A 16,548-nucleotide genomic window follows, 5' to 3' on the forward strand; every position below is an offset into this window, starting at 1 on the left:
CGACCCTTAGATATTCTCTTGCTATGACCTTGGCAGTAAGCTGAGTAGTTAGTCTGTCAGAAAGGACACCCTGTCTTGGGGGTAAGAAGGCTTTCTGTTGTACAGAAGCAATCACTGCACCAAGAAAGATAATTCTTGTCTGGGGCAGAAGGGGACTTCCAGAAATTAAGGATGAGCCCTATCCTCTGAAACCAGTCCATGGCAGCCTGTAAAGCTGCTTGAAGTTACAGATGTATTTTCTTTCAATGAGACAAGCATCTAGGTAGGGATAAATGTGCACTCCTATAACCAGAATCACATATTTCGTGAAAACTCTGCATGCAGAGGATAAACCAAATGGTAAAACATAGAACTGGTAGTGCAAACCTGCTGCTACGAAACAAAGGTATCGCCTGTGTTCTTTTACTATTGGCACATGAAGATAGGCATCCTTCAGATTACGGTGACCAGCAAAAAACATGGGCAGCAGTTTTGGAATAATAAGAATTTTGAATTTAGGAATATCTAGGAACTTAATTCTGACAGTCTAAAACTGGCCTCAAAGTCCCTTCTTTTCTTGGGACTAGACAAATCCTAGAGTAGAACCCTGTTGCCTCTTGCCCAGCACAGGGACTAGTTGAATGGATCCCTGTTAAGAGTTCCTGCTAAATGGAGGTGAAACATAACTTCTTGGTATCCCTTAGAAAGGAGACCTTTCAATGAACTGAAGTAACCTTTTTCTAGGATGGTTAGTACCCCATGATATAAGATGACGAGTTTCCACTGGTTCAGAAAGGAAAGAGTCTTCCTGCTAGTGGGATGGGGTGGGGGAAGAACTGTGCAGAGTTACAGCTGTTCTCTTGGGGGGGGGGGGCAGAGTTTTTAGGCCCCCTGGTCTGGGGCACTGTTCAGGATGCCAACTCCTGCACTGTCTTTTTGATCAGGAAGGAGTCCACTTATGTTGCCTGGGAGGCATTAGCCAAGGCTTAGAAGGATCATTTCTATTACATCTTGGTGTCAGAGACAAAATTCTTTCACAGTGTTTATCTGCTTCCTTTTTTAACCGGTTTCTTGAAAACTTTCTCTGCATGAGGCCCAGAAAGGAATTCATCCAATGGGGCATCCAGGAGTTTGGCCTTAACTTGGTAAGAAAGTGGCTTGGTCCCTCAGGCAAAATGCCTGCTGATAGCTATGTCACTAGCAGCTGGTCTGAATGACGCATCTAATGCTTCATAACCACACTTCAGAGAATGTCTGGAAACCTGGACTGCTACTCCAGCTGCGTTATGTATGTCCCTTACATATACCTTACCTGCAATGCATTCTGCTTTGGTAATGACTTGTTCCTGCAAGGACTCGTATGAAACTGGCAACTGAGGGTGCAGACAGAGGAGGTAGCAGATGTTCAAGTCTTTTTCCTAACCTGTCTAGTAGTCTACCTCCCCCCTGCCATTAGTTAAGGGGTGCCAAGCACCTGGCTTAGATACACCCTCAGTAAGGTTGTGCATAGCAGCAGGTTTACGTGCATCCTTAGTTAGGGGCTGCCCAGCAGCAAGCTTAGGTGCACCCTTAGTAAGGGTGTGCTTAGCAGCAGGTTTAGGTACACCGTTAGGGGGTGCCCAGCAGCAAGCTTAGGTACACCCTTAGTTAGGGGGTGCCTAGCAGCAGGCTTATGTGCACCCTCGGTGGATTATGTAGAGAATGTAGAGGGATCAGTGTTGTCAAGCACACTACAAAAATGGTCTGGTTATCTTGGAGGGTGTGTGCGAGGGGGCTAGAATCTGAGTGTAAAGAGATGTCTTTAAAGATATCATCTAACACCACATAGACTGGTGGGATGGTTAGTAGTCCAGGGGATGGCTAGCTTACGAACTGCCTGTAATAGGTTTGGGTCTGAGAGAAATCTTTGCTTTCTCAATGAAAAACCTCCTTCAACATATGTAGTTTATCCACAAAGAATACATTTTCTGAGGGAAAGGCAGAGGAAAGGATATCTGAAAAGAATCAGGATACGATTGAGGGGGTGTTCAGAATAAGATAACTCTTCCTCATCCCTAAGATCCTGAAGAACCTGACTCCTCTTGAAGAGAGACGTCCCTTGGTCTTTTACTAGGAAAGGCTACAGGGATAGTCTGCACTGCCTGGATGGTATCCCTGGATTTCATCAAAGCCTTGAACTCCTGGGATATTTTAAGAAGGTTCTTAGTTTCAAAGTAGTTAGTAATAGTGAAAGCCTGTGGCATAGGCTGAGGTAGGCTGACTGGTCTCTCTGGTTTAGGCATTCTTTTATCAAGAAAGGACTCAAGTCTACATTCGGTCAATTACTGCTTCAGTCCAGGTAAAAGGAATGTGTTCCTGCAGAACAACCATCGATGATGAACCATCTCTCCCTCAGTAACCAGTGTTCAGATATCAGAAGCTGAGGCTTGTCGAGCAGCCTCAGACCCAACCAATGGAGATGTCAAATATAGCACAGCTGCCAGCCTCCTGAGGGGTCAGGTAGAGGGCTCAGGCCTGCTAACTGGCAGACATGGGGGCTGCAAAAGCGCATTACCAGAGCTGTCGGTTGGCCTAGGCGCAGACTCGGAAGGATCACCATAGTCTATACAGTCCTTTTCTTTTGACTTTTTGGGTTTTCATCTCTTTGGTAAGATAGGGATAGAAGCTGAGGAAGGTGGAGCAGCAGCAGGAACGCAACCTGAGGATTTCATGTGCACTGCGAGGAATTTGGCTCCAAGCTTAATGGTCTTAGCTCTAAATCTAGCAAATCATGACAACTGGAAATGTCATGCAAAGACCCCAAGCAAGAACAGTGAAGTCTTTATGTGGGATTTACTTTTTACACTTCCAAGCACGCAAATTTTCTGAACATTACTGAGTGTGCCGTCCTTCGGATGAGACATTAAACCGGGGTCCTAATGCTTGAGTTGCTGGTAGCTCAGGTGAATGTAAAAGATTCCATGGCATCTGTCGAAAACAGTATAGGAAGTTCCTAATGCCCTGGCCAAATTTCTTCTAGTAGTATAAATATCACCTTGGGTCTTCCTTGAAAAGAGGCTACTAGTCTATTGGGACAAACCAAGTCAACAAAGGACAGACAGACAAAATATAAAACAAACAGGAATACATCATTGAGGAGGTCACATAAGAATGGCATTTGCTAAGGAAAACCTGGAAAACCTTGAGGAATGCTACAGACAAAGGAGTTAGCTCCCTGATGATAATTCACACTCCTTAAGTGCAGCCTATGTAGAGAAGCAAGTCCACATCTACTTTTGCTCAGTTCTGTAGTAGCGAGTCTTCATGGCAGCAGCACATTCATACCACACTGGCTAAGATGGGCTGTTAATTATCAAGGCAACAGACGCTACAATATGGTTGCATGAAGGGAGTAAAGGACTGCATGATAGGTTATTAATGCTTTGAAGGGCTTTAGGTGTACAGGCTCCTCCCAAAGCTTATGCCATAACAAACAAAACAGACCTTGTTGACAATACAGCACTAAGAAAATGACACTACCTGGTCAGTTTGGTCTTTTGAACAAAACATAAATCGTGACAAATTGAAAAAAGTGTGAAGCAGTCCTGGGGATCATTTTTGCCCAAGTGCATCCCTGGGGCTGCTTCTGGTGGGAAGAATAAGGGAAAAGAAGTGGCCACACATGGAACTGCTTCACAATGCCAACAGGCGGCATTAAGTCTTCCCTTGGTGACACGTTTTCCATGTTACAGACTGGCTTCAAGGCAACTCATGAGGCATCAGTAAAAAATAACAACCTGCCCACAAAATGGCTTCTCCCAGGATATGGCTGGCTATCAAAGTGACTTGTAGACACTGCCCATTCCTATATTCTCATAATTTCCCAATATAGGAAGTAGCATTAAGTTCCCCTCTGCTTGCTGAGAAACATAACATTGCCAGTACTGTTGGTTGGGATGGTAACTGCACCACGCAGAACAGATTCCTGATACCCCCAGCCAAATGAGGACCACCCCTGTTTCCAGAACTTTGATGTGCAAACTAGTTTCATCCCACCCTAATGAAAATGCATCCGGGGCGATGCTCTCAAAAGGAACAGCAGCTATGAGAGTCTGCCACAGTTAAACTGCAGCACTAATCCAGCAATTCAAGAGAACTTGGAAAATGTTGGAGATCACAACTAGCAATGCCAATGAATCTGAAAGACTGGCACCACTGCATCTTCAGGAATGACCGTGCCATTATGTAGAACTTGGCACCAAGGGCCTTAACTGTGGCTACCAAAGACCAATGTCTATGGGAGAGAGGAAGAAGGTCTGTACCTGGATGATGCGAATGACTGAAAAGAAGATCCATGTCAGAAGAAAGAAATGGCAAGCAGGATACAATACGTGCACCCACAGAATGTGGGCATTACATGGGCTCCACCTGGGGGGCTTTATGGTGTTCATATAACTCCCAAAGACAAACTCAAGCTACAGATTCTCTGGCTGAACTTAGAATACCCATCACTAGGGCTGCCAGGAGCCCGTCATCCAGATACAGAAATACCTGGCATCCTTGTCCTTCCAATCCAAAACGCATTCCCTGCAAGTACCGCAGTGCACGGCATAAAGTCTCAAAAGTCGATCAAAAAGAAAATACCAGCACAAAAGTGGTGTGAGAGCAAACATTTATTCCAAATATGGCAAAAGACAGACCGGTTTCGGCAATCCAAACTATGCCTTCCTCAGTGTAAATAATAACCACAATTAGCCATACTGTGTAGGAATGGTAAGAACAGCAACACAGATTGATTGGCTGGTCACAATTGCTCATTGAGTCTTGGTGGAAATAATCCAGCCAATCTAATTATCCATCTTTTCACTTTTTGATTAAGGATAGTATGCCAGCCAATCTGGTTACCTCTATTAACCCTAATAACAATAATAATAAATCTAAAAGAAGCAGATGAATGCATCATAATATGTTTATAAAGGGCATTAGTGACTTTTTTATGTGATGTTTGCAGATGACATTGTGATCTGTACTGAGAGTAGGGAACAGGTGGAGGAGACCCAGGAGAGTTGGAGATGTTCTAGAGATAAGAGGAATGAAGGTCAGCAGGACTAAGACAGAATATATGTGTGTGAATGACAGGAAGGATAGAGGAATGGTGAGGATGCAGGGAGAAGTGGCGAAGGTGGATGAGTTTAAATACTTGGGATTACCAGTTCAGAGTAATGGCGGGTGTGGAAGAGAGGTGAAGAAGAGAGTACAGGCAGGATGGCATGGGTGGAGAAGGGTGTCAGGAGTGACCTGTGACAGACGAGTACCAGTAAGAGTGAAAGGGAAGGTCTACAAGAGGGTAGCGAGACCAACTATGTTATATGGATTGGAGACAGTGCCTTGACAAAAAGACATGTGTCAGAGCTGAATGTGGCAGAGTTAAAGATGTTAAGATTTGCATTGGGTGTGACGAGGGTGGACAGGATTAGGAATAAGTATATTAGAGGGTCAGCCCAGGTTGGAAGGTTTGGAGACAAAGCCAGAGAGGCAAGATTACATTGGTTTGGACATGTGCTGAGGAGGGATGCAGAGAATATTGGGAAAAAGATGCTAAGGATGAAGCTAACAGTTAACAGGAAAAGAGGAAGGCCTAAGAAAAGGTTTATGGATGTAGTAAGAGAGGACATGCAGGTGGTTGGTGTAGCAGAGCAAGATGCAGAGGACAGGAAGAAATGGTAACAGATGGTCCGCTGTGGCGACCCCTAAAGGAAGCAGCTGAAAGATCATCGCTCAAATGTTCGCCAATGCGATATTTAACTGGTCTTGATGTCTGGCTCTCATAAAAAGCCGAACATGAGCAGACAACTAGATAGATGACCCAATCTGTAGTGCAATTTGCAAAGAATCTAATATCAAAACCCTGCCCGTGTTATGGCTGCTAAAACGTTTAGTCTTGTTCATCCTGACACAATGGATGCAATTTCCACATGGAAAACACCCATGAAGAAATCCCCCTGTTAAGGTTGCCTGTTTGGGTGAAGGGGGGTTATCCAGCCCATGTTTGTAATAATTAAGTATGAGCCTAAAGGTTTGCCCTTCCTATAACCAAAAGAACACTTGTCATGAAGCAGGTTGGCAACTCTATCAGAAATAAGTATATTCCAATTACGCTGGATAACCTCACAAAATATATGGGTATTAAGTCCATAAGCTGTAATCAGCCTGATCTGAGATAAATCTTGACTGGTTTTGTTCCTATATGCATCAGTTCAGTCCTGTCCTTGGATGATGCATCACGGCAAGCCATAGTGATTGTCCCTGGCTTATATCCCAGACGCGTAAATCTGTTAACCATATCCCTCCTAAAGTGATCATATGTACTTGAATCTGAACAAATCCGCTTAATTCTCAAAAATTTAGATTTTGGCATGTTTCGTATAACATGGGGCGGATGATGGCTGGATGCATGTAATATAGAGTTATATTCAGGATATTTATGGAACACCTCAGTATTCAGAGCATGATCTGAATTTCTTGTTACCAGTACATCTAAAATGTAATCTGGTTTCTATCATAATTACATGTGAACTGTATTCCCCACTTATTACGATTGATGTAATCCATAAACTCCTGTAAATAAACAATATCACCCTTCCAAACTAACCAACAGTTGTCAAGATAACGACACCAGATGTCCATTTCATGCACAGATTATGTAGGGGATCATAAATCAGTTGTTCTATATACGTCATGAATAAATCAGCATAAATGTGGGGCAAGAGATGCCCCCATTGCTGTCCCCTGTGTCTGCCAGAAGCAATTGTCTCGATAATAAAAGACATTTTTGGTTAGTACATGTTCTGTAAGCCCAATCTGGAATGTATTAAATCCAGGTGGATAAAGTTCCAAAATCTCTAACCAATATTGAATAGCAAGAATCCCCACCCAGTGAGGAATATTGGTATAGAGAGCCGATGCATCTAATGTACATAAGAACCAATCTGGTTCTATTTGGGTATCGGCTAAAATCCGTAGGAATTCAGTCATATCCTGGATGCAGGCTCTAACATGTTTAAGTAATGGGCGTAAATACTGAGTCAGGAACACAGACAACGGTTCTGTTAATGAGCCCCTGCCTGAAACAATAGGTCTCCCAGGAGGATACGATAGAGATTTATGAATCTTCTGTAGTAGATAAAGGTATTGTCTTTTAGGATCAGATACCATAAGATGTTTAGAGGTAGTTTGAAATAGGATAGCTTCCTCTACAGCCAATTTAATAAAAGAATCAATATGATGTTTAAATGCTCTTGTAGGATCCAAAAGCACGGGCATATAATGTAATCAATTACCAAGTTGTCTGTGAGCCTCAGTGTCATATTTCTCCCAGTCCATCACCACAACTGCTCCCCCTTTATCAGTGGGTAAAATAACAATGATCATGTTAAATCTCAGTTCATGTAAAGCTGATTGTTGAAGCTTAGAGAGGTTATGTGGCTTTGGTTGTACATCACTATGATGTACATGTAGATCTTTAACCACTTGATTTAAGAATAGTTGAATGGTAGGCTGCATTGGCGGCATAAAGCTAGATTTCTGAAAGTAAAAAGGTTGATCAACTGAGACATTAACTGGATTTGTTCGGATTCAAGTACATATGATCACTTTAGGAGGGATATGGTTAACAGATTTAAGCGTTGGGGATATAAGCCAGGGACAATCACTATGGCTTGCCATGATGCATCATCCAAAGACAGGACTGAACTGATGGCATATAGGGACAAAACCAGTCATGACTTCTCAGATCAGGCTGATTACAGTTTATGGACGTAATACCTATATGTTGTGTGAGGTTATCCAGCGTAATTGGAATATACTTATTTCTGATGATAGAGTTGCCAACCTGCTTCATGACATGTGTTTCTTTTGGTTATAGGAAGGGTAAAACTTTAGGCTCATACTTAATCATTATAAACATGGGCTGGATAACCCCGCTTCACCCAAACAGGCAACCTTAACAGGGGGATTTCTTCATAGGTGTTTTCCATGAGGACATTGCGTCCATTGTGTCAGGATGAACAAGACTAAACACTTTAGCAGCCATAACACGGGCAGGGTTTTTGATATTCAATTCTTTGCAAATTGCACTACAGATTGGGTCATCTATCTAGATACCTGCTCGTGTTCGGCTTTTTATGTGGGACAGACGTCAAGCCCAGTTAAATACTGCATTGGTGAACATTTGAGCGATATTAAATATAAAAAAAATCACTAAGCCTTTTATAAACATGTTATGATGCATTCATCTGCTTCTTTTAGATTTAGTATTATTGTTATTAGGGGTAATAGAGGTAACCAGATTGGCTGGCATACTATCCTTAATCAAAAAGTGAAAAGATGGATAATTAGATTGGCTGGATTATTTCCACCAAGGCTCAATGAGCAATTGTGACCAGCCAATCAATCTGTGTTGATGTTCTTACCATTCCTACACAGTATGGCTAATTGTGGTTATTATTTACACTGAGGAAGGCATAGTTTGGATTGCCGAAACCGGTCTTTTGCCATATCTAGAATAACTGTTTGCTCTCACACCACTTTTGTGCTGGTTGTTTTCTAATCGATCCTTGTCCTTCCAGTCAGTGTTTTGCTGCAACTCTGAACATGCACTTAGCAAACACAACCTGGTTTAGGTTAGCACAAATGGAAAACAGCGTGTCCCTACCAGAAAATAAAGAAGCCTCATCTTTTTCACAACGTTGATGTGCAGAGAGGCATTCTGGTGTTCCAAAGAGTAGAGATCTAGAAGGATGAACAGCATTGTGACCATGTGAAGAACTCTGGATAAGTAGATTTAGGCTACTCGTATTGAATATGGGCTTGAGTTCGTTGGAAGTAAAAAAAATATATGGACTAATAACTAGACCAGTGTAGTCAAATGGAACCTCCTTAATGACTCACCTTTTTAGGAGGTTTAATACTTCCTTTCTTGTCATGCACTTTTTTGAGGGGGTGTGATTTCTCTTAGGAAAAAAATTAATATTGTTCGGGGGGGAGGGGGTATGTAAGAGAAGGGAAGTGTCCGCTGTCTGCACTAGGAGGACTACAGTATTCCTTGTTCTGCTGATTAATACTGACTTTGGGGGTGGTGACCATTTCAGAAATTACTCCAGTCTCTGATTTCTTCACCAGAACTTCAGTTATTTCCTTGATGCTGGCCAAGCTAGTACCAAAGATGCCGCGGGCTCAGCTGTGTTTTGGAAAATGAGTGTCGCAGAGTATTACACAACAGCTATGAAAGTTTTACCCAGTTATTTTTTTTCCTCCACACATTCTACCTTCACTGCTTGTCTAAAATACACTGACCAATCAAAGGGACAATTTAAAAAAAAGTTGACCCTCAAGGAAATCTGACGGACATAAGGCATGGTGACAAATGGCTAAGCTAGTGCCAGCTGTCCTTGTGCAATCCAAAGAATTGTGCCCTGGTGCATGGAAACTCATGGTAAGACTGGTAAAACAGAAATTATGGCTGCCATCCCAGCATGCAACTCTTATTTTAAGCTTCCACCAGGAAAACTTTCAAGCAACTGATTAATTTCACTAACCAGATTTTGCAGGAAGCACAACATGCAAAACACATAGCTTATAGTCCCTTAGACTAAACGGAATCAGGCATGAGACTAGTAGATGGATGCAAACACACAGCCCTACAGCCCCTTAGACTAAATGCAATCAGGCATGAGACTAGTAGATGGATGCAGTCTTTGGGCCTACAGGGACTGGAGTCCTCTTAAAAGTTGCAGCAACAGAATCTGCCCTTAAGTAGTCGGTTTACAAATGTCCATCTTTTGAAAGGACACAGGATATACCTGGCTTCTTTGGGACAGGCGCAACAATGCCAGGGTTTTGCTATGCACCTTCAACCACTAGTCAAACCATGAAAATAACAGTGGCAACCACTCAAGGCAAAGAAGGAATGGAAAGACTCCTGCTGGATGGGCTAAGGACAGACACAGGAAGCTGGATTAGTGGGGCTTACTAACTTTTATTTCATTTCTAAACTTCTCCAAATTTGTCGTCATCCAAGTGAATGGTGAAAAATCTTCTGCCTCAGCTTCATGACATCTAGAGTGGAGCAGTTGGGTGGGTGGTTTTGGAATGAGTGGTGTGGTGTATGTTGGTTTGTTCATCCTGGTGCAAAGGGCTGGGGTAACTGCTGTCAGCTCAGACAAGCCCTCCTGGAGGCAAGCAGCTTGTTTCCTAGCTGGCAGCCTGGGGGACTGCATCATGAAGAAGGCACTGGGGACAGTAAATTCAGTGATGTTACACAACATCCACGAAGCTATGAACTTCTTAAACAATACAAATCAAAAGTCCTGCCTCTGTGACATCCAGCTCCCACCTCTCAAAGTGCAGGAAGTAGTTAGAAATAGTACAGCACAAAGTCATTCTCCCAGGAAGAGGGAACACACCCAGCTGCATGGTCAAAGCAGAATACGGCCAAATCTTTCCCTAATGAAGAGGGATGGATAAGGAAGCACAGTAGCTGAAAGCACAGGCAAACGTCAATGGTGAGTGGTCAGACCACCAGGAAAAAAACAAATGGGTGGGGAGAATTGTGAAACACAGTAATAAACTGGATTTTTTTTTTAATTACCACACTATGCAGAACACAATTCTTTGCTTAAAAACTAAGGACGGACACTAATGAAATGGAGAATCCATACAGAAATGAAAGCTAAGTGAAGTAGTCAAGTTGATATATGCCTCTGAGCAGATAATCCCACCGATAGGGCCCATAACAGCAAATCAACAACAAAGATTTAAAGAGAATGCAGACTTTCTTCAACACTGACCTTCAGACCTTAGTCTGTGAAATAAGAATGTCATACTAGGGCAACAAAAGGTCCTCTGCACTGTTCATGACACAATGCGCCACCAGAGGTTCTTGTCTCAGTAATGCACCAGTGGAAAAAAGAATAAATGTGGACATTACAGCAGGTCATTATAGTAGAGTAAGGTACAAGCCAAGGAAAGGGACCAGCTTATTTTCAAATTACAACAATGTCATTTAGCTAGTGAACAGCGGTTATACCCCTGCAAAAACATCACAATCTCTGGGTGTCTACAACACATGGTTAAGTCAGCATTATGATTTGTTTTATGTATTTATCCATGTGATATAATTCAGGTCAAACAAAAGTAGAGAAAGGTGGCCAGTTTCAAAAGGATTTGTATAAAAGATATCAGTTATTTGGCTATTAAGAAATCTGGTTCATATGCCTCAAATCTGACAAAGGGAGAGGTTCACATGCAAGGAATAAATTAAGAATATCCATGTGATAAAACTGGACAAAGTTGGGGCATTATGCCTTCATTCATTATGAATGACAAAGTTTAAGGTATTGCTACACTGAACGAGGTCCATCTGTCATATAGGGTGATCAACTCGTAGCTACTAGACCTATTACAACAGGGATACAATTTCCCTCAAGCATTCAAAAAGGATTCATCACACAACCTTTAGCAATTTTTACTGACTGGAAGTTAAACACATTCATGGACAAACTTCCTAGAGTAATAAAAGATTCTGGAAATGCTTGGCCAAACCGAGCAATGTTCCTGTGGAACACACTGACATTTTTGTAACAATGAATTGGGGTTGGATTGGTTCATAGTACTTGAGGCCACTCGAAGAAAAATTTTCAAGGAAATCAATAAAGTTGGTTTACTTATGGAACTGAATTTACAGAACAACTCCTTTGTATTTGAAGAGTATTTTAAACAACTGAGTGGGGTTGCCATGGGGACAGGCTGTAACCCAACATTTGCGAATACAGTTCTGTGTTACTGAGTACAATTGTGTGTACAACAATGAATACTTAAAGTTTTGAAGGCATTATCACAGGTTTTGGCTTTTTTTTTTTCTATTTTGGAATGGCCCTCGGTAGCCATTAAAATAATTTTTCCGAAATTTTAAAGTACAATACCACTTTCTTGGAATTTTCTCAAACGTGACCATCATTCTGCCATATTTTGGACAGGGAACTGACTAAGGGCATGGATGGAATATTTTGGACAGGGAACTGACTAAAGGCATGGATGGAATGCCTTCGAGAAGTTATAGGAACCCTACGTATTACTAGTGTGTACATTTCAAGAGCATACACGGTTATGGTCAGAATCATGACACTGGCAAAGGACAGTTTATACAGGTTTCCAGATTAACATCTGATAAGGACACTTATATGAGGGACTGGAAAGTCAAGTTTGCTCATATTTTGAGGTCAACTGGGAAAACTATGACAGTAAGGGCATGTGCTTCCATCTCTAAGGCATTGGCCTTACAACTATTTCCAAGAATCCCATGATTTGTACAAATCATGGACAGGGACTGGACTTTGCTTTTGAAAATTTCTCTCGAGTTAACCAAGAAAGAACTATATTGCAATTTCTCCAAAGTCCAGAAACAATACAGGCTCTCATTTTAAATGTAGATCCTTATTGAAACAGACTAACATTAACATGGTTAAGTGTGGTTCTTGTTGGTACATTCACAAAAGTCCTAACGCTGTTGCCAAAAAGTTCCCTAGCGTACATATGAGAATTGCGCTTTTCAAGCATTCCATGGCATTTGAACATTTTTTAAAAAGTTTTCTTCTTTTGTTTTAAAAGAAATGACAAGAGAAGACAGGGATTGTGAAACGGAGCTCTTTACATGGAAATACACTAGCAACTATTCATAGGTAGGTACTAGGCTATCGGCCCAAGGGCCTATGCAAGCCTAGCCAACAAGGTTCCCTGGCTTATGGCACCCAAGAAAGTTATTTTCCTATTACTAAACAGCAATATAGCACCAGGCTTACATGCCTATATTTAACACCCATTCTGAAGAAATGGCATAATAAACTTATTTACTTATATTTGTTTACTGAGGTAGTGCATTGATCTCACTGGATCATTTTACAGGCACAGGTTGGGTGAACAGGATTATGAAAGGAATGAACAAAACATTTATAAACTCAAGGATATGCTAAAAACAAATACAGATACATATTTACAGATGCATTAATATCCTACAATATTCAGTTCAAAAAGCAGTTAATGTAAAAACATGGTTGCAAAAATAGAATTATGATTGGTGGACCTTTATGGACAACATGTAGCCACAGTGAAGGAGATGGATTATGCTACAGGGATAGCAGCATATCATCATGTAGAAAAGTATGAAGACATGATAGGCTCATACGTAAATACTGGGCTCAATGCCCTGAAGGGCCATTTTAAGCTTAGATAATAACCGGAAATCAGAATTAAATCTTGTACCCTCTATGAGGTAAAGACCTTAACCATTACGTTAACCCCTCATTAAAAGAGCCAACTGAGAACAGTTGCACGAAGGGAAACTTGCACGAGATGGGCCAGTTTCATACGAACAAGGGAAACTTGCACGAGATGGGCTAGTTTCATACGAACAAGGGAAACTTGCACGAGATGGGCCAGTTTCATACGAACAAGGGAAACTTGCACGAGATGGGCCAGTTTCATACGAACAAGGGAAACTTGCATGAGATGGGGCAGTTTCATTGATTCACTGATGTCTGGAGAGGCGTTTCATCCGATGTCTGGAGAGGCGTTTCATCCGATGTCTGGAGAGGCGTTTCATCCGATGTCTGGAGAGGCGTTTCATCCGATGTCTGGAGAGGCGTTTCATCCGATGTCTGGAGAGGCGTTTCATCCGATGTCTGGAGAGGCGTTTCATCCGATGTCTGGAGAGGCTTTTCATCCGATGTCTGGAGAGGCGTTTTATCTGATGAAGTTCATCACAACTGCATGAATGAAACTTGATCTATTAAAGGAGCAATCTTGGTGGAGTACTGGCGATTGCCAGTGCATTTTGTTTTGTTCTTGGTTGGTGTCAGCACTATTCATCACTTCTGCAATCAGCTGCCTTTCATCTGCTGTCTAGAGAAATTTGAGTAGTAGATGCATGTTTACTTCTCTGTCTCTCTCTAGCAGGAAAAATGGGGCCAATGGTGTTATTACTGGCAGCAGTAGTTTCCCCAAGGATGAGCACAACATTTTGACTATACAGGGATATATTCTCTCTTCCTTTTCTTAGGACCAACAAGTGTGGCTCTCCCTTGCCCATTGAGGGAACCCAAACAACTGCAGAGGACATGGCTAATCCCCGAAGCATAGTGGCCGTCAGTGCTACAACAGAGGGATCTGGTGTAAAAGACTAGTGGTCTGAGGAACCAAATTTGGCCAGAGTCACGCACCTTCTGTTGAGGTGGCAAAGGCTGTTTTCCTATTTCTTTTTGTGGTTGTAAGACAGGTGGATGAGTAGTTTGCTCCATAGTCAGAAAATAGGTCTCTCTTTCTCAGGGGAAAAAAAAGCACCATAAGCCATTAAAAATTTAAAGTTGTTAAAATCACTTTTTTTTCACACAAACACAGCAAAGTACTTTAATAGACTCTCTACCTGCCCCAAAAAGTAAAATAACCGCAATTTCTATACAGGAAAAAAATGTTTTTCAACTACTTTAAACAACTTTTAAACTGACAGGAAAAAGTGGACTCCCATTTAAAGGTACAGTTGCATCTCGCAACACTCTATTAAAGCACAAACTTACATTAAACATAACTTTTCTAGGCAGGAAAGTACATTTTAACAACTTATCTATCCAGCAAAGGAACAGTACAAGCCAACCGTTGATCCTCAGAAGCATCAGAGGAGCGTACTTGGTGGCAGTAAACCTGAGAGGGGCATTGCACCCAAACTCGCCTTTTAGTCAGCTCGTGCAGCCTGACAGTTTGGTTGCATGGGAGGTGCCCTGACGCTTTGGAAACTGGCTGGCTGTTATATCCTTGGCAGGATGTAAGCAATACAGCTAAGGGTACAGCAGCAGTCGTCAATATGATGAACATCACAAGTGGCAGTATTTCCCCAACTCTAACCAGTGCACTTGGCAAACAAAATGTCACGGCCAATCTCTTAACTGATGCCACAAGAACACTCCTGAAAAATGTGCTTCTGGTCGGTGCAATGGTTGTATGCAAACTACCTGACTTCTCAAAGTCTCAGAGAGACAGCAATTAGGAGCTGTTCTCCCCCACTTCTAGTAAGAGTATTAACAGCATATGGCATTAGATGCACAAGCTTAAAGGAATCTAATGAGTAAAGCTGTAAATTAATGTTTTTTCATTTTCTTTTTACAGAAAGGATTTGGAAATATTGATGGAGAGCACTGGTTGGGATTAGAAAACATTTACTTGCTGACAAAACAAGGGAATTACAAACTGCTGATAGAGCTGGAGGACTGGACTGATAAGAAGGTATACGCCGAGTACAGCAGTTTCCGTCTTGAGCCTGAGAGTGACTTTTACAGAATTCGTCTGGGAACTTATCAAGGAAATGCTGGAGATTCAATGATTTGGCACAATGGAAAGCAGTTTACAACACTTGACAGAGACAGGGACTTGTACTCAGGTAAAGAAAAAACATAGTAACTGTATAAACAGATATGACAAAGATAAAAAAAAAAGAAACTTTCATGGGTCTCTGCTACATAGAACCGACAAGTCTAAAAATGCAGTTTTCGACTGTCGTTCATCACTGCTGCCAGGCAAAGCATACTTCAGACATTTGTCCCACAGCTGTGAAAGCTTAGTACAAATACATTAAGCATACTTCAGACATTTGTCCCACAGCTGTGAAAGCTTAGTACAAATACATTAAGCATACTTAATTTTTTCGGGAGTCCACAGCTCCCTTTCCTGCCCATATATCCCTCTAACAAGGCCAAAAACCTTCAGGTGGATTCATCCCCCACTGTTGGTTTCAGCTGGAGTAAGCCAGTCTGGTGATCCTGCAAACACGTCCTATCCACACACCACTGGCAGTAACTCTCAGGAAGTGCAGATTATCCGCAATACATGCCCACCTGCCAGCTAAAGCAGCAGACTAGTACAGCCACCTTGCTGTGGGTGAAACACCTACACTCCCGAGGGGACTGGGAATGGTGATGGATTTACCCAAAGATTAAGAAAAAAGCTCAGCACTTACACTAATTCCCGACACAAGGTGGTCAGTATGCCTAACAGTCAGAAAATGTGATTCAGGGACAGCTATGGCCACAATAAAAACAACTTATTGGCTCAGTGGCATGTCTCTGAACCACACAATAGCATTGTCAAACTTGAGTGCACTAGTGTTCTCTTCCACATTGGCAAAGACAACTCCAAAACTCACCCATATTCAGACAGCCACCCACCAACAAGCAATGACTTCCCACCCTGTCAATCAAATTCATGGAAGCACTCATCTCTAACGTACGTGCACCCTCCACCCCAAACACACATATGCACACACATATACATACATACACACACCTACCAAGACTCTTGATTACTTATCTAACCCCTCGGGTGACCACTCAAATAAATGTATACATTCATACAACTTCATTCATGCCCTTACAGTTATGCACATCAACACCCCCCCCCCATTACATCTGAACTTCCTGGGAAACCCAAAAAGGGGACCCTTTTCCCAAAAAAGAAAAACCAAAAAATTTGTTGGGGCCTAACCCCCGG

General features: G+C 42.1%; 2 protein-coding genes across 2 annotated transcripts in view; one reads left to right on the plus strand and one right to left on the minus strand.

Moving 5' to 3' along the window:
* Window positions 1-16,548, minus strand: part of RALGPS2 (Ral GEF with PH domain and SH3 binding motif 2) — a 2,773,917-nt gene that overhangs the window by 1,248,810 nt on the left and 1,508,559 nt on the right. The gene's annotated exons all lie outside the window — the stretch shown is intronic.
* ANGPTL1 (angiopoietin like 1) overlaps window positions 1-16,548 on the plus strand; it is a 282,278-nt gene that overhangs the window by 255,892 nt on the left and 9,838 nt on the right. The window contains exon 4 of the mRNA XM_044085224.1: window positions 15,172-15,442. Coding sequence (XP_043941159.1) covers window positions 15,172-15,442 — 271 coding nt within the window. The remainder of the gene's footprint in view (window positions 1-15,171; window positions 15,443-16,548) is intronic.

Source organism: Protopterus annectens, chromosome 10.part0 (assembly GCF_019279795.1).
Source record: "Protopterus annectens isolate FY-2018-M chromosome 10.part0, PAN1.0, whole genome shotgun sequence".
NCBI lineage: Eukaryota > Metazoa > Chordata > Ceratodontiformes > Protopteridae > Protopterus > Protopterus annectens.